This window comes from Falco naumanni, chromosome 4, assembly GCF_017639655.2.
Source record: "Falco naumanni isolate bFalNau1 chromosome 4, bFalNau1.pat, whole genome shotgun sequence".
NCBI classification, from domain to species: Eukaryota; Metazoa; Chordata; class Aves; order Falconiformes; family Falconidae; genus Falco; species Falco naumanni.
In genome coordinates, this window is record NC_054057.1 from 5284205 (window position 1) to 5303670 (window position 19466).

General features: G+C 39.6%; 1 protein-coding gene across 1 annotated transcript in view; it reads right to left on the reverse strand.

Annotated features, from left to right (window-relative positions):
* Nucleotides 1-18410, reverse strand: part of CMC1 (C-X9-C motif containing 1) — a 44205-nt gene extending 25795 nt beyond the window's left edge. The window contains exons 1-2 of the mRNA XM_040593237.1: nt 18304-18410; nt 6456-6548 (exon numbers count right to left, since the gene is read on the reverse strand). Coding sequence (XP_040449171.1) covers nt 6456-6548; nt 18304-18370 — 160 coding nt within the window. The 5' untranslated portion in view covers nt 18371-18410. The remainder of the gene's footprint in view (nt 1-6455; nt 6549-18303) is intronic.
* Nucleotides 18411-19466: the final 1056 nt, after the last annotated feature.

The window sequence follows — 19466 nt, forward strand, 5'->3', positions numbered from 1 at the left end:
TTTAGTGTAAACCTCAGAACCATGACTGTAGGTACCAACAGATTAATCCTCCTCCAGCATTCAGCAAGGGCTTGCATCAATTAACAGAACTTGGTCTGCAATACAAAGGGAAGTGAGCAATACTCCTGAGGAACATCAAGCTGCAATTTGCTATGTATTTTGCATATTTCATTATCTGCATTTCTGAGAATATATATATAACAAGACTTCTTTTTGAAGAAGGAATATGTAAAGATGTGCATTTAAATGTGCAGCATCACATGTAGTTCAATCAGGAATTTCTTTGGTTTTATGGGCCTTGATGTGTCAGGTGTAAGGGTCATGGTCTAGAGCAGGTGGCCCCTACGGGGACAGAGATAATGTCAGTGACAGGGCTGTTGAGTAACTGCACATTATCAAAACTCTGGTTGACACTGGTCATGCTCAGCTGTAGAGAAGCCTGCAGTAGTGTTGCATCCCATCATTTTCACTAAGTATCAACATTAGCCCTGAGGAGGAGATGGCTAATGGGGAAACTGGAGAATGGGAGGAGGGTGGCTGCTTGGAAATGTCCTTTTCCAGCCACACTTTCCAAACCATTTTTTAAAGCCTTGCGAAGTAGCAAGAGCTTTTTCAGCAATGTGAACCCAGCTGCCTTAATTACACAGTTCCTACGGACAACAGAACCAACCTAACAGTTTTCTCCAGAGAAGGTCCTCAACTCTGCACAAACAGAAACATCCCCCTTTTGTCTCCCTCTCATAAAAAGAAGAAAGAGAACAAAAACAAAAAAAAAACCCCAAAAACTAAAAAAAACCACACAAAACTCACAACCAAGACAGAAAAGAATATCTCCCACAACAAGCTTCAAAAAAGAAATGGCCACATGCTTATTTACAGAGTCACAGGCAGGATCAGGTCTTCACTCATCCAAATTGTTTCCCTTACTTCACCACCTTCCTAACAGCAAGATCAGGCTGATTTGAACTATCTACCCCTGTATTCACCCTGGAAAGTGTGTAGTAGGTTTCCTACTTGAATCCTTGAGACTTACAAATGAGTCACAACTACAGAAGACACCTGCAAGTCACTCTTGGTGACTTTTAAAGGACCAAACCCAGACCACGTATCAGTAGTAGACAACAAAATTTAGAAGAAAAAAGTTTTGAATTAAATCCCCCATCTCTGGAGCAAGATTGCTTTTCTCCCAGCAAAAAAAGACTGAGGTTTTGGAAGGTGGGCAGAATTGCTTTATAATAAAACAAATACACAAAACATATCCAACAAATATAACACAAAATTACGATCTCGTGACTGACTCAGTGATCCAGTAATTTCTTTTTGGGATCTCAAGACAAATCTTTCAAAGTCCAAACACGCAACCTGTCGAAGTCACACAGCTGTTTCTGTTTTTACAAGCCTAGTAACCCAAAAATCAAACTGAACCGAATGTACAAACCTTAAAGTTTGTGTATTTCTGTCCTCAACAGTTCCTCTCTAGCTAAATCCATCAAGTTTCAAAACTGGTAACTCTGAAGAGCAGAATAAGCGCTGTTAAGAAATGGAACAAATATTTCTGTAGATATGATCAAGATCAATCAAAGCTCTTGCAGTTTTTTTCTAGTGAGTGTCTCTAGCTTCAGAGCAGAAAGGAGTCATGGAAAGCACAGTTCAGCTAGATGAAACTACAGAAGTTTTGGTAAGCTAAATGAATAATGACAAATGCTAACTTCAGGTAATTTGCTATGATTTTGCTTTAAAGAAGTGTACTCAAATTTAAATTTTCTAACTAGAAATTAAAGCAAAAAATAACAACTTTAAAGGAAAACAGATTGATTAAAAAATTATTTCACAAAAGCAATAAACGAGGCAATGGCAAATAAACATTTCTTTTAGCACAAAAAAACCTGTTTGAAAGCACAGATTTTTATATGCCAAGGACACACGGATGCAGAAATACATGGATTTAATATTATTTCAGACAAATTCATGCTACAGTTTGTACAAATACAGGGAAAGTTCCTGTATGACAACACTGTTGGGTTTTTTTTTGTTTACTTGCTTTTTACAACACTTTAGATACTCCTACAATAGCCCACAATTTCAAATACATATAGCGCATGGATATTAACACGATAAAGCGTATTTACATAATGGTCATGAAAAAGGGACTAGCATTTCACAGAAAGCATGTTTACTCTCGTAACAAAATTACTAATATATGCATTTTCACTGAAAAAGTGCTTGAAAATCTTAAACACATAGAAATTATTCTGCACCCGAGATGTACTAAATTCCTGAAAAATGTGCAGCACACCCCAAGAACTATATTGGCACAATCTGAAAAAAAGAAGTTCAAAATAAATTTAAATAATCTAAGTAAAAAGAAATATGACCAGACACAATATTTAATTCTTCTTTAAAATTATCAGATGGAAACATTTTCATGGTTATTTCATCCCTAAGCTACTCTGGTATGTTAACAACCAAGCATAGGAATAGGTCACCCATTTAACTGGGCTAGGGCAGCAGGATCATCTCTTGAGTTAACAAAACTTTTGGGTTTTATTTATGTTTTAACCCTTGGGGTTTCTTTTCCCTGGATGGCTCTTGAATACGTGCTGGACAGGCTGTCACTACTTGCATTATTAGCTCTGATAAGCACACAACTCTAGGTGGTATAGCTGCAGGCTAAGGTAACGGACTGTATACAGATGGACCCCCGTGTTCATGCAGAGCACTATTGAATGTATAGGGGCTCCCCATAGGGACGCATATGAACCTAGCACGACCAAGCAAATTGTAAAGGCCCACATTTGCAGAATAGCTTTATTTCCTGTATTACCAATGCATTTACCACAATTTCCTAAAGACAAAATGAAACAAAGGTGTATTAATAGGAGATGTTCAAACAAAATTAACGTGAAGCAGAAAAATCCTAGAGAGCAAGTTAAATGAGTAGCTATGCCACTTAGTGTAAACAGCATGATTTCATACACATGTGTACGCTGTGTAGCAACAAACTGAATTGCAGAAGTTTTCATTACCTAATTACGCAGTTTATGTTCATAGCTTATAATTGTTTACAGCATAGAAAACATAGCCTCTTTACTATGATTAACACATAACCCTGTGTACTAAGATGACAAATTTATTCCAGGAATAATTTCAGGATGGATTTAAGAGACGATAAATTCTCCTGTTCACAAAACTCCTTAAGCTTCATTTCCCGTGGCTTGGTCCCTCCCTGCCCCATCCAGATTAAAAGGTATGCAACAAAATAGCTGAACTTATGCTACCATCTTATTTTAAACAAGGGTATCAGTGCAGATTTTGCTTGTCTATTTGACCATTAAAATTGCATCAGAAATACTCCGTTTCTACCCCTAACTTTCATACAATTTAATCAAAGCGGGCTTAGAGATGACAGAGAAATGAGGGGGAGAGAGATGCATCCATAAACCTTATTTTACTCAAAATACACAACTGTACTCTATTCAGGAAAAAGAAGAAAAACCTTTAGTTCTGCCTCATATGACAGAAGAAAAAAAAAAAAAAAAAAGACAGCACTTTGCTTTAAAATTATGGACGCAAAAACATGGAGAACCTGCAAGGTAATGGTCAACAACTCACAGCTCAAGAATCTCCACTACTGGTTGCTGTCACAAAAAATTAAGGTGCTGAAACCAAAGTTCTCATCCTACACTGAGAAAGTCCAGAGGAGAAACACACACACCCTCTTTGGTCTACCCCCAAACAAAATTACATAAATAGCATACTCTCAAAAAAGTTTTAACTGACATCCTCTTTCAATGACCCGCATTACTACAATTGCTTTTCCTCTTCATTTTTTTTCCACAAAAGTTAGAGAGTTCAAAGTAAAAATGATTTAACTACATTGAAATGAAAAAAACTTGGGTTAAGTCCTTCTGGCAGCACTGGAAGTTACCTGTCATGTGATACCACTTCCCTTCGGCAAATATTCCCACCTTTTTTCCTACTTACTCAGTTTCAGAATTACTTTGTAACACTACTCTTTTATGTCTTTTGGAGAAATCCTAAAAGCAGCTGCTTGAAAACACACTGGTTCACTTCACCTAGACTTGACTCCAAACCTAGTGATAAACATCTAGAAACCTCCCTTGACATTTCTTAAGTAAATAGCGAAAAACAAAAAGCCACATACCACTGAGGAAACAATTGTTCTTCCTGCCATGGTAAAAATCACTGAAATAATACATATAAAAGATATGGCAATAAACTAAAATCCACTCCTTTGTCAGTAAATACTCTTGGAAGATGCCTAGAAGACACTGCTGAAGATTTGAAGAAACAAATGTTGGGACAAGTTAAAGAGTGTGGGAGGTTTGCTATACAGTTAGATGGAAGTACAGGCATTTCTAATTTCTCTCAGCTTAAGATACTTGCATTTCAATAACAAAATGCACAAAGAATTTTTTTTTTTTCTGAGCCACTAAAGGAGAGCTGTACTGGAGAAGACCTATTCTCAACTGAAAACAGCTTCTTTAATAAAAACAAAGTGTTATGGATAAACTGTGCAAGTTTAACCACTGATGGAGCAGCTGCTTTGACTGGAATAAGAAAGGGACCCTAGGGTAAGGTTACAGAGCTAGCACCACATGGGGAACAAACGCATAGGGAGGTACTGCAGCAAATTAATTGGAGTCAAGAGTGCACAAAGTGCTACAGAGTGACATCGCTGTACTTAACTTTTTTATAAAAACAAGCTCTTCAGATAGTAGCATCCAAATTTGCTGACCTTTTCAGTGATGACAGGTGGCTGTGAGTCGTTTGCTGCCTAGCAGGTATTTCCAAAAAATAAATACTCTTAGTAGGTCCCTTCGAGGTGAAGGGGACATTTTAACAGTGAGTGAGAAAGTAACTGCTTTTCAGAAGAAACTCAGGCTATGGAGAGAGCATTTTGAAAACAAGTGTTTGGGTATGTTCCCCTCAGTATGTGATGTTTTGTTTCATTCTTGTTGCTGAACACAATGTGAGTGTGTCACCTATAAAAACCTCTCATATCTGTACAATTCAGAAGGATAGAAACAGATCTAAACCTATTTAAAAATCGTCCAAATGACAGTTTCAGTGGGTTTTGAACCTATCTGTTAAAAACATAAGCATGCAACACCTTCTGATTAGTTTGGAAGAACAACAGGTTGACATCAGGGAAGATGGTCATTCACTAGCCTAACTTCCAAGTAAAACCTTTGCAAAACTTGTGGATGGGTTTAAAAAATTAGCATCATGATGTAGTAAGTGCAGGCAACAATGCACCTCTTCCACTGGGATCTAAACATCTCTGTCAAGTATCTTTTTAGCTGTGACCATTAAAACCAAGCACCGAAATAAACTGAACCTAGATGCTGTTTCACAGTGTTCAACAAGGATTTATTTTTTTAAAAAGCATATTCAATCACATAGCTCTCAATAAAAATAGTTATTAACAGTAATATTTATTTGTACCATTAATAGCATAAAGTTATTTTAAAGTACTGTTTATTTCATTTTTATATCATCCTTTTTTAATTTCTATTTTTATGTGTTATAATGTACATAATGCACTAGTACAGTGGTACACGTATATGATTTAAAATAAATAAACATATATTGGGATTCCATGCTCAGAGGGTTTTACTGATGGAGTGCACAATCAAAAAAGTTTATAGAGAACACAGATCTAGATGACAAGAGGCATGCACACCCTACCAAAAGTGTGCCACTTGTATAGAACAATTCTGTGGCCTGGTTTTTTTTTTTTTTTTTCTTCCTTTCTTATATCCCTCTGAACAGGAGCATTCTTGGCTAACCTGCACATAAGTAGCTCTATCTTTCTCATACTTCAAAAAGTTCCAGATTTCTTCCAGGACTGTATGAACAGCTGTGTCTGAATGTGATACCCAACTTCAAAGAGTTACTGTCCAGTACTCTTCAAAAGAAAATGTAAACATGCAAAAGTGGACTGCATTATCCTGTTTCAACATCTGCCTAATAACACGTTTATGTGCATGTATCATTAAAATACTGGGGCAGGGAAAGGATGCAGTTAGTTGGGAATATTTAAATACATTTATCATAATAAAGGAGACCCCTAACTGAAGGCTCACATGATGCAATTCCATTTATATAAGTATCAAATATTACGTACAGGAATACAGTAAATCTTGTGTTGCTCTGTCATCACATAGTCTAGACTGAGATGTGGGAAGTTTTATATTAATCATACTAAATTCCACAGCCCTCAAGAACAAGTCATTTTCAAAAATAGTCCACATCACCAAGCAGCCAAAGCCAACACCACAGATTTATACACGTTACTACCAGTTTCACAGTGTACAGATAAGATGCAGATCATACGTATTAATTCTATGATTGCTTGGCTTCAAAAACAGGGATTATATTCAGGGACAAAATGGAATACATCTGATCTCCCAATGAATATTTACTCTTACCTTGCACTTTATCTGAACACAGCTCCTTGGCTCGGTCCCTCATTATCATTGGAATCAAAACATCTTTTTCTACATGTCTCAGCTTAGAATTTTCTGCAAGAGTGGAAAAAAAACAGAAAATAAGAAAAACAGGGGGTTTTACCTATACATCAGAGAAAGTCAATCTACAGAAATAAACCCACATTGTTTATATAAGATACACGAGTACACTAAAACTGTCACAAACTAGTAGCATAAAGTACCATGGGAGGACCACACAGATCAAAAGGCAGGAAAGTCCCAAGACTTAAAATTGCTCAGATACAAATGCATGCATTACCCTGAATATTTCTGTTCTGTTCAATGTGTACAATGAACCAAAATTAATGGAGAGAATTCTGGCAACACATTCTAATTTCTGCATTACTAAATAGAAGGTCTGCCTACAGACTGCACAAAGGTTGAGAATTACTTTTATTTCAGAATACTAATATTTTTCTATGTACATTATCTCTACAAACTGGCTTTTTTGCTCACTGTCACAAAGCTGAGAAACACAGCACATATTAGAGCACAACCTGAAATTTGCATTGCTACATGGAAGACTTGAGTTCTTTAAAAAAAAAAGCCTAAGAAGCCTAATAAATGGAGGATCTAGGAGTTTCTTCATTGAGAAATTCAACTTAACATGAACAAATGATGCTGCCTGAATTCTGCAATTAAAGTACAGTTGCAGTTTGCTTTCAGTTGTCTCAAAACAGAATTCAGTACTCTGAGTACAGCTAGTGATCTTGAATAGTTAAACACAGACCATTTAGAAAAAAACAGTGCATTTCCAAATCCACTTTCTTTAAAACAAAGGGATGAGAATTTATCAAGTACAGCTTTTCATTTCTCAGCTTCTCAGTTAAAAACCCTTTAAAGGATATTCGTTCAGAACATTGTATAGTCCAACACAATTATATCAAATACCTGGGTTTCCTCCTCAAACACACTATTTATTCACCCTTTGATGTCGATATGCTTCAGAATAGCATCAGATGTGATGCTCACGTTATGAAAACTCTACTGTCAGACACACTGTTATTTTGAATATTTAAACAAAAATAATTTCATTTAAAAATTGGTTAACAAAAAAAGATAAAGAAATTAAAACTGTGATGTATTCAAATTCAAAAGGAAAGAAGCAGAATTTAAGTTACCTACCGCTTTCAAACACTATCTGTTTTTCAGAGCATCCGCAGTTACTTCTAGATCAAAATGCAACAGAGACAAACATTTCTCACCATGTTTTAAAGTTTATTAACACTATGAGGTTACACAGTATTGAATCTGTGATATTACTAGGGGCATTGGGTAACAAAAGAGAGGATTACAATGAGCGATATTCAGAACCTGAATTAAAGACTTATCTTTCTCAAAAACTTCCAATTCAAAAATTGGAATTTCTACAGCAAAAGATAGGAAAAAAGTGTCTTCTGTAAATACAACAAAAATGCCAAACACAAATAGCTCATGACTTAGATCCACTTCTATGCTCCTGTTTTCATGACTGACATAAAATAATTACAATGAAGTATCTTTCATTTTAACTTTCTGCAGAGTATCAGTACAAATATGTTGTACCAGGCATTTATTATGTTACAGACAACACAAAGCTGCCATAAAATTTTATGTACTTTTTTTTAAAAAGCGGGACAAACCACTTCAGCTGAATGACATGGCAGGAAACAGCACCACCAAGCTTACATGCCTCAGCTCTACTCTGAACAATTTCAACCAAAACAAGCTGACACTGCTGCAGTTCTGCCTCTCCTGATCCCTGTGATGCTATTTTCCCTCTGCCCACACAGATGTGCTCTGCAGCCTTGTGGTGACCCAAAACGGGGAGTTAATTTGGTTTAAAGGTAAATAAACTTCTTTGCAGGCAATTTTTCAGCTAGATAAATTCTCTGATCCAGTTCACTATATAAATGCATAAATAGCCCATGAGAGGGAACAGCATGAGACTAGGACAAGAAGGAAGACTGAACTGTCATGACCACCACTGGCTCAAACTACAGCAGCCTAAGCTTCCTGCCTTTCTTTTTAAATTTAAATTGGTTATATTCACGCTTAGAGTAGGCAGAAACTAAGCTAACCTACCAACGTGAATAGATAGCAAGTGTGTTACTAGCTGTCACCAAAAGGGAAGTTTTAAGTCCCCCACTGCCCTCATTCACCCCATCACATCAGCACTACTACACACTTAACCACACAGTGCCTGACCAGTTCAAGACAGAAAACTAACTCAAGCACATGCAAAAAAGTACGTCTCACCTGGTTTACACTTTGAAGTAAGTAGATCTACTTTCAGAGTTCTAATAATTACTTAATTAAACTTTTATACCCCAGCATAGGTGGAAACGTAGCCGACAGCACAGAAGCCTTTAGGGCCTGGGAAGGGCACCTGGGTTTCCCTGTTGGCAGAGCTGGCTACAAGTACCCACAGCTCCCACAACAACAAAGCACAGGGCTCCAATGCAAGGGTCAGCCACCCACTACTGACAAAGAGCAGAAGCAGATAGGAACCCAACGGAAGACCAGAAAGAAAACAGGACAAGGGCATCCCCTAAAAAAAATTAAAAAGAGAAGGCCTCCCTGTCCCCTCGTTAGCCCAAAACAGTCAAAAACAATTTTCAGGTTTTATCTAAGCTTAAGCACCCACTTTTCTGTTTGATTATTCAAAAAGAAAGGGGCATAAGACTGATAGCAAGAAGTAGCTGTAGTGGTGTTAACACCAGCTCAACCAGAACCATGACAGAGCCGTGCTCCAGGCAATGTTCCTCTTTTTAGTCCCGTGTTGTCAAACCTGCAGAGGCTGAAAATGCAGGAAGGAGAGGGCACATCAGGACACGGGGCAGTGTCCAGTACGAAGAATCAGAAGAGTGCTACAACAGTAATTCAAATGTAACTTAAAAGTTCATCTACAGTTTTTAAAAGAATGTTGGTAAGTATCAGTTTTCGAACCATTACACAAGCAATTCAAATCATCTTCTAATGTCTAGGAGGTAATTTTAGGCAACTGGGTGCCACCATCTCTCCAAATAGCTCAAATGCAGATGTTCAGTTTGGGCAATACTGTATCTACTCATGAGTTTCAACTGTAATGTCTTCAGTTTTTTAATATTCTTCCTTGATCCTAAACTATCCACTGCATTACACTTACAGTGATTTTCCTTCAAGTATCTTAAAACAGGTGACTAAAGTTGGTATTTCTAGCATTTATGCAAAATATTAAAGAAAAATAAAGTACAAATATTAACAGTACCTGATACCAGCTAGAAAAATATGTTTATGTGCAGAATAACTGCATTTCTGATACCAACGCACAAACAGTTGCAAGATCATCATCAATTCAACCTAATCAGCTCTGAAGTAACATATACGGCAAGAACTTTCAAGGAAACAATCTCGCAGAAGCAAGACTTCATCAAAAAACATGAGACAGCCATGATGTGAAACCATTGATTCCTTTTGCCTTGTTTCAACTATATTACAGTTTCTAGAATAAGAGCTTTTTTCCCCTTTTAAAAGTTCACTATTCTGCACTAAGAAAGATAATTCTTATTCTAATATCAGATTTGCTGCAGACTAGTCCCCACAGAAGAATCTGCATTACAACAGACCTACTACTGTTTTTTTTTACCTTCAAAACATCAATACAATTATCCTCAGAGAAGCAAGAAGTAAGTTTTTCTACAGTCTGCCTTCTGCATTTGAAAGCTGATAACCTCTGGTCCCCACCCACATCCTCCACACACTTTGCCTGGTCTTCTGGGTAGGCTCTTTGAGATGATCATGGTGTTTGGCCACAAAGTGAACCAACAAGAACATATTACCTCTCAGCTTCCAGTGGGCCAGACAAATGTTAGCAGCAGCTTTTCCTTTTCCTTCTCCTCCTGCCAGCCAAAACTCTGGCACATCTGTAGAGTAACTTAACACTCTGAGATTCTACCTTTACCTTACATTCTGTTGAAATTCCCAAGTACCATCAAGGTACAAGGGAGAGATAGATGAACACAAGCTTTAACTGAGTAAAGGTTAAAAAAGCAGGCTAAATATAATTAACAGTAAAAACTAAGTATTTTGTAAAAATACATGCAGAAGTTAAGCCAAAATTAAAACCAAATGCAGGCTTGTAGATGTTACAGCATCTAAATCACTAGATTCTTGAAAATGCAAATAAGGCTACAACCAAGGTGTATCATGAAACTACTGAATGTTTCCTAAAGACAGAGGTCAGCACATTCCAGAACGGTGACACTCCTTGTGGGGACAAGGAACCAAGGAGAGGATAAAGAATGGGTATACAGGTTATAAGCTTGCATTTGCCAGGAAAAAAAAAGACAGAATGGCAGAAAACTACAGAAAAGGGAATACCACTGTGAAAGAGAAATTTTCTTCCATACCACCTCAGCCCAGTGTAAAGAATTAAAGGAAGGAGACTAATAAACTAGGAGTTATCTCTATTCAGCAACACACTAACACCACATTGAAGACTTTTTGTTTTGTTTTACAAATAAAATCTGTGGGGTTTGGCAAATCTCAGTGCTTGAAACAGTTCTCTAGTTGCATACAATATACAGGGCACAAGACTACAATTGTAATAGTTCTCTGTGGTTGATCAAAACCTTCAACTGCAAAAGCTATTTATTGCCATTGAAGGCCAAGGACCACAGCCACTTTTTTAAAAGGTTTTAATTATTTTTCTAAAAATCACCAAAAAAACCTCCCAGGAAATAAATGCATCAATAGGAACAAGGGCATCACAACCACTAGAACAGCATAGAATACACATCAAATTCACTCTGTACTGAAGCCGAGAAAACAGATCATGAATACTCTCCTGGCTTCTTAGCCTCTGACCACAGGATCCATGAAGGCCTTGGGAAAAAAAAAAAAGAGAGGACCGCGGTGTAGACCTGTGCTGTAGCCAGCAGACCTTTAAGAGGACAAGAGGAAATTGAAACACAAAGCTGCTTTACAGTCCTAATAATGAAAGGGACCATAGCAGCTTGTCGTATTAATTGGTATCCCCTTTTTGTAATAGTCTAAGACAAAAGCTCTCATAGAATGAGTCCTGAGAAAAGTCATACCATCTCCTCTCTTCCTTCAGCACAGTTGGTAACTGACTTCTTCACCCTTCTGTCACTATGTCCTGCTGGTAGTTTACAGCCCTGCTTTCACCTCACTCATGACTTCAGGTAGCAGGGACACAGATTACTCATACCTTCTACATTCAAGAGGATGCAAGTCGTGATTCCAGCAACAGTTTTTGAAACATGCACTTCTCATTATACAAGCTGTAATTTGGATATTCTTGGTTCAGTTTATGCACATTTTAAAAAAACAGCTCAAAGTAGTACTTTAAATATTATAGCTATTTCAGTAAGAATCACAGTATATAAGAAAAACAGAACAAATTTTATGGAGTTTTTAACATTTTCATTAGCAACTGTTATACCTCATGTTTTCTTTGAAGTCCCAGTTACATAAACTTCTAGCCATCAGCTATGTTATTTACTAACAAAAATGCTGTAGAAAGTTCAGTCAAGGTTCAAGAATCCAAGTCAAAAAATATAACACTCTTCAAAATATAAACATTTTAAAACAATCACTTTAATTATTTTGTGGCTTTGGTTCAGAAATGCAGAGCCATAAAAGGGACTGTGTTTTTTTTTAAATACACCTTACTATTTTTTTCCTACTAGCTGCCATCAAAGATAAGCAGTTGTCAGTGGATAGGTTTCTAAGATGCCTTTCTTTTTTAAGCTAAGAAATAGAACTTCAAAAGTATTAATGAAACTTCAGCAGCAGAAATAATAGTTATTACAGTGAAAGGGGAGAAAAACAAGAATATATATGCAGAATTCCAATTCTCTAATTTACACCACATTTAAAGAAAATCTCATTCTGAAGAAGTGTAATACAGTTCTTTTCCTGGAAGGGAAGGTCTTGCCTTCAACTGTGCTGAGTGTACTAAACTTGAGTTTACCTGCCATCTCTCATTTTTTTCATATGCAGACCTACAGTATAAACCACACAAAGTTAAGATGGGCTGGAGAATGAATAACAAGTTTATTACTAAGTTATGTAAATGCATTAATTTGGGGGATTGAGTTATTTTTCATATCATTTGGAAAAATTATTTCTGTGCTGTAAATAATCTGTGTCATCCCAAAGGTTTTTTTAAAACATTTGCCTATGAGCTAATTATAAAACTACACTGAAAACGTACACTTTTATTTGTCACAGAAGGACCAGCACAATGTTAATTGCATGCTTATTTGCAAACATTCCTTTCATCGTTCAGACTATTGGCTCTAGAGGTTAGACTTTTACAAAAACCATTTCAGATTTAGTATACCTGCAACAGCGTTTTGAATAGGCAAAGATAAATTATAGCTTACTACTCCTCCAGGAAAAGAATGCATTCAATTCAAAATTTTCACCTCCTTTATTCTGCCTAACTTACCCTTTTTGTATTAAATAAGAAGTCACCAATCTTAGGTTAATCCACGCAAATTCATTTGTGCGTACCATCAAACAGTCTGTATAGCTGAGTATGTTACCAACTACTTAAAACCTCTATTCTGAAACACTATGCCACACATCAAACAAATTAATTTAGAGATAAACCCATTAAACTCATGGGAGGAAAAAAAACATGTTTCTACAATCTAAGTTTTTTTTCCTACAATTGTAATTTTATGTATCAATGTAATTAATACTTTAAGTACCCAATCCTGTAGCCTGTGAGGGGGCTCCTATGCCCTTACTGCCAAGAGGTTCACGGGGCCAAAGAGGCAAATCATTTCAGCATACTGCTTTGCAACCTCAGTCGCAAAAAAACGTTCAGGATCCTGTTAAAGATAAAGGATTTTATCAGCCAAAAACATCCACTGTGAACTGACTGATGACGGACCAGGACCAAACAACTTTATGCACATGTGAAATGTCACCGAGTTTGGTAATTTAATTTGCACATAGCGGTTTGCATACAAACTAGGGTCTTCAGTACTTTGCTCTCTATTAAGGTTTTAAAGTATAGAAGGACAACATGAAGTGCCAGAAGTGTTATAATCAAAGTGAAACAACATACATGCTATCCTTAAACCTGATTTAAAACCAAAAGAGGCAGATCAGTGCAGTTTCTTTATGCAGCAACCACATTTTCTTTTTTAAATGTATATAAATTTCTTTTTATTTAAAAAGTTACAGATTTTGAGATCTTTCTATCTAATACTGACATCATTTTAAATTAAGATGGAGTACAGGGATGACAACACCAAGGAAAATTTCCAAAGCTTTAACTTCTCACCATTCTATCATCACCTCAAAGTCAATTTTCACCTTTTTCACTGGCTGAATTTGTTATCTTACATTTTGCTTTGGGGCTCATGTTCTTGCAATATGGCAGTACTGGATTACGAGAACACTGACAAGCCTGTTTGCTAAAAATGAACAATGGCCATATTACAGCAAGTCTGTAATATCTAGAAAGAAAAGGAAAAGCAGACCCAACAAAGCACACTTACTTGTTAATTACATGCAGACTGCAAATATTTGTACATCTAGTGAGTAATAAGTAAAGCCAAACCTGAAGTTGCTTGCCAAGGTTTTTGACACCAGGAGAATTTTTTCACATTCTTGATCACATATGAAAGCCAGTTAATGGCCCAAAAATTAATTATAGATCAGAGCTTAATATTTACTACTGAAAAAAATGCAGGTTCATTAACATCTAGCCTGAACCACCCTGCCAGGTAGGAAAACTTAAGGTGTGAGGCACCTATAAGGGGAACACCCCACCCCACCTCAAATCTCTTCTGACAACTTTAGATGAGGATTCCAGCAAAACACACAAAATACAAAGTCACAAACACAGCTAGGGACACGGACCAGACAAGGACTAAAATGGCACAGGCAGCCTTAATTCTGCCATTGTAAAGCTTCTGAATATTTCACTTGGTAACTGACGGAAAATCCTCAATGCAACTTTCACTTACACAAAGACAACCATGCAGCAATATTTCAGCAACCAAATACACGTTTTGTTTTTTTACTGGGACAGCAAAAATATAGTAAAAGCACAGATACAACTAGATACCTGCATATAGGGTTCCACACTTTTTAAGCAAAGCCCAAACTTTTGAGCACCTCTTGTGTGAAATTGGTCCCAAGTGTACAATCCCTACTTCTTCTATGACCTTTCTAACTAACAGTGGATGTTGGGCAAGAATTTACTGCTTAGTTCCACCTGAGGTAAGAAACAGAGAAAGGTGCTGCAAAAATCACAAGCTATCTAAAGTATATAAACCAAACTGATCACATAAAATACAGCTAAGCAGTGACCACAAGAACAGTGCAATAACTTGCATCAGAAACAAGAGATGAGTAACAGGTAAAACCAACATAGAAAAAAGGAAGTAACCAGCACCTGGATGAAGAAGGCACACAGGAAAAATCTAACAACCAATGAATGCCAATTATTATGGCAGGAAATGTTAACCACCTAAGATTTCCCACCATGTCCAATAACACTAATGGTGGCTTCAGCACTACATATTCCTCTTTACCAATTCTCTGAATTGTGTAATAAGGCATAAAGAAAAAAAATGTAATTCACAAATGGAAGTTTCATTTAAAAAAAAATACCTGCCCAAATTCCTTGAGAGCAGCTTGAGTATTTAGCTCTCTGACTACTCCTTTGAAGATAAAGTTTACACCTTTCATTCCAAGTAACAAACACCACACAAAAATTGAGAGCAAGGCTTTTGAATAACAGGACTGAGTACATTCTTCCTGCTTTTTTTTTTTTTTGACTGCGAGTAAGGATTAAGAGACAAGAAAAAATGCCTACCTTAGATTTCTGTACCCATGTATTTAACAATCAGTACATAACACAAATGAATAAAGATTTAGAAACCAGCATCACAGATATGATCAAAACACATCAGTGTTTTCAAAAGTAGCACAGCATGAGGCATCCTGACACAGAGAGAAGGCTAAAAGCCTTTTGGTTATATTAGCACAAGGACTGCAGATAATATTCTGGATTTTAAACTCTCTTTAAAGAACCCTTTCAAATGTTTCAGTATTATGAAACTCACTGCAGCTTCTCAATACATCTTTCATTTTTTTAGTTCTTTTCCCTGAACAGTTCTTCAAGATGTGGTGTCAAATAACTTCTGGAAATCATAATTATCTTTTCCCTTCATGTTCCCAATCACGTCCCCGGTCAAAGACACCAGGAATATCAAAAAGGTCATTCTCATTCAACTCCCTTCTTGACAATGGTAACTTATGTTTTTAAACATGCATATTATCTAAAGAAGTTTAATTAAAAGCTGGAACTGTTCTTCATTTTATTTAGATATTTTGCCTTTAAATTCAACATCACTTTACCTCCCATTATTTTTTCCTTTCTACCTTTGGAAGCTGTAATTTCATTCCTTTCAATGTATTCTTCCAGCTCCGTCTTAACTGCCCATGCCACTTTGAAACAAGTCACAACCATTTTGCAAGCCCAATTCTCTCCTTCCACTGATATACTGTTGCTGTATTTAACAACTTAGATTTCCACATGACAGTAAGAAACTTAAGTAGCTTAGGAAAATTATGAAATCAGTCTTCGGCCCCTCTGTTTTTAAGACCCCAAAAAATGTCCAGGATAGGTACCAAATCCTGCACTGTGTATCTAAGCTACTGTCAATAACGCTGCTCTTCTCTTTACGTGCTTGTGAATCTTCAACCAGGGATCCAAACATCACTATCCGAAAATAACAGCTACAACCAAGTGCACATTAAAAAGAAAATGAGCTTTCTAATAACCCATGACCTCTACTGCTGAAAACAGCACCCTACAGAGTTTTAGAAGCGCTGCATACAAAAACCAACTTCAACACTGGGCTGCAGCACATTCATGCCGAGGAAGGATAAAACAAAACAGTGTAACTAAAATTTTGTCAACAGATTTATCTACTAATTTATTTACTGAATACAATCACCTAATGATGCAGCCACAGTTCCCTTCCCAAACTGTGGCTGTCAAAAAATCCTCCCATACAAATCACAACATAATTCACAGGTTCCACATTCTGAGCTTCAGAAGGCTCCTTGATATTCACTCCCTACTGCCTGGCAAAGCCATGAGAGTATTTATGTCTTTTGTGACTGTAAAATGAAGCATCAGTCACAGTAACAATTCACTAAACTGTGATTCTTCTTTTTTCTGGTATGGAAGCCAAGAAGCAGTTAACAATGACGACATTAAAAACTACCACATTGGGGTACCTGAGCTAACATCTTACTGATATGAACAGGGCAGCTCACACCTCTTGCAGCTATTGTTCCAGTTTCTCTACAACCTCAGACACCTTGGCTTTTAGGTTGTGTTCTGAGGTTTTCAAGAGAGCCGTAACAGCCAGGGACTGAGGGGGAGAAGGGGGCGGGGCGTAAGCAAAAGATACCAGATAACAAGGTAGCAGATTTAAAGAGGTGTCAATAAGCAATGACACTACTCAACAGATGAATCTCAGTATTGGTGTCGCATAGCACGTACTCAAAGTACATCCTCAGTAGCCCTATCACAGCTAACATACAACTACAACGTGGATTAGGATGGACACATAACGTTGTTATAGACATGAATTTGGAAGCAGAACACTGATGAACTTCCGTGTTTGGAGCCATCGCTTTTGCTATACGGCAAATGCACAATAGCTTGATTTAAGCTAGTGTACTAAGTAGACTTTTTCCAAAGAGCAAACAAGAAGCAAAACTACACTGCAAATGAACAATCCCTTGAAATGCAGCAGTTAAGTTTTACAACATTTTCTTAATTTAATAAGAGATCAATGCTTAGATGGTATGATCAACAAAGCCAGAACTTCATTACTCTATAAATGCCTTGTTTGTAGAGGCCAGAGAGCGAGGCTCAGTACAGGTTACCATCAGAAACTGAGACCTTGGCCAGCACCCTTCAGCTTTTGAAGTAAAGACCAAAGGCTGCTGGGACCGAGGTGTACAGTCACAGCTGCTGCAGTTTGCCACAAACTACTCGTGTCTCAACACCTCACGTTACCTGAAGCATACCGATGCCTGCTGGGTTCGCTGGGTTTGGGGCAAGTGGCCTTTTAACACCAACATAACCAGCCAAAGGCACCAGCCTCAGGGCAGGGCGGATGAGTGAATATTAGGTGGAAGCACATGGGCAAATGTCACTGCTGGGGATATGCGGCTGTAGCTGTCCAGACAAGACCCTGGTAGCACGAACCCGAGGACCACGTAGCCTTGGTATTTTCCCTTTACGTTTATTACACGGCCAGGGAGGCCAGAGCAGGCCGGGCGGCGGCGGCGAGGCCCCGCGGGCACCTCGACGCCCCGGAGCAGCTGCGCCGCTGCTGAGGAGAGGCCGCAGGCCGCGCCCCGTGCCTTGCCGCTGGAGGCCACGGCCGGCGGGAGGACGCGGCGGGGAGGGCGCTGCCCAGCGGGCGCCAGCAGCCCGCGGCAGGGCAGCCCCAGCCACAAGGCTCGCCGAGCGCGGGCCGAGCCCCTGCAGGCGGCCATTCCCAGCCCCCGCCGGCGGTGCCGCCCAACCGGCTCTCCTCGCCCGCGTGTGTGAGGGGGCAGCGGAAAGCGGCGGGGATTTCCCACAGGAAGCCCTGTCGAGGCGGGCGGCGGCGAGCCGAGGCGGCGGGGGGGGGGGTGTGTGCAGAACAGAGGGGGCGCTCCGCCGCTGCCGCCCTCCCCCTCGCTGCACGTGCGAACCGCCGCCCGGCCGCGAGCCAGCCAGCCAGCCCGCACGGGCAGCGGCCGCCCCTACCTGCGGCGCCGGGGGGAGGCTCCATCTGCGACTCCACGCTGCAGCGGCAGCTGCGCACAGACCGCATCCGGGCCCGGGCCCGCCGCGCAGGCGCGGCGCCGCCGAGCCCCGCCCCCTCTTCCTTGTACCGGGCGGGCGCACGGCGAAGGGCGTTGCAAACGAGCGGGCGGGGGAGGCGCCTGTGCCAGCGGTGTGGCGGGAGGGGGGTGCGGGCGCGTGCGGCGGGGTGCACGCGCAGCGTTCGCTGCGGGCGTGAGGGGGGCGGGCAGGTGGCGGGGCGGGCGGTCGCCGTTGCGCGCCGTGCTCCCGCGGCCGAGGGCAAGGTGCGGTGAACGGGGCTGAGGAGGCATGGGTGGGCTCAGTGTCTGGGGGTTAGTGAGGGGTCCCTGCAGGTTCGGGTACAGGGAACGGCGGCTTCCTCGGGAGCCACAAGCAAACAGCTGTGTGAGTGCAGCCCCTGACAGGATTGCGGGCGAGGGGTGGCACAGCCTCCGGCTGAGGGAGCCCTTGGAGTGTCCGCAGCTTCCACAGCAAAGGCGTGAAGTGGAAGATGAGTATTACAACGGTGGTCGCTTTTATTGATGAGTTGGTTTGTGCCCTTTAAAAAGAGCATCCAGCTATGTGGGCAGGAGGCCCTCTGTCCTGGCTCTGTATTGTATGTCTCTGGGACTGCCCTCCTGTGACAGGTGTTCAGGTGGTGGAGGAATCAGAAAATGTAGTGTCCCACCAGAAACTCGGGCAAAATATTGCCATGGAAAGTTCTGCAGGGGTGTTGGTCAGCCTAGCAAAATACAGCAGAAACTATGAAAACCTGAAAACGAGGCATAGCTGAAACTTGGGACTTATTTTAACAAAGACAATACAGAATTTTCGGAGAACCCACCGTCTTTTCCTGTCTTCAACATTTTAGACTGATGGGCGCTATGGAAAATTGGCCATTTTATGCAGTAGCCTCTTATGCAAGGCTGCAAAAATTCTTCCAAATATAGCATTTCCTCTGTTATCCTGCAATGTTAATTCCTGTTCAGTGGAAAGGTAAGCTTTAAACATCATGTTCTCAGGTAAGTGGGAAGCCCAGGAGCCTTCCCCAAGCACCAGACAGACTTTGTATGCTTCTGGAAGGTAACCACAAGCAGTCTAGAAACAAATCAGTGGGAGGAATT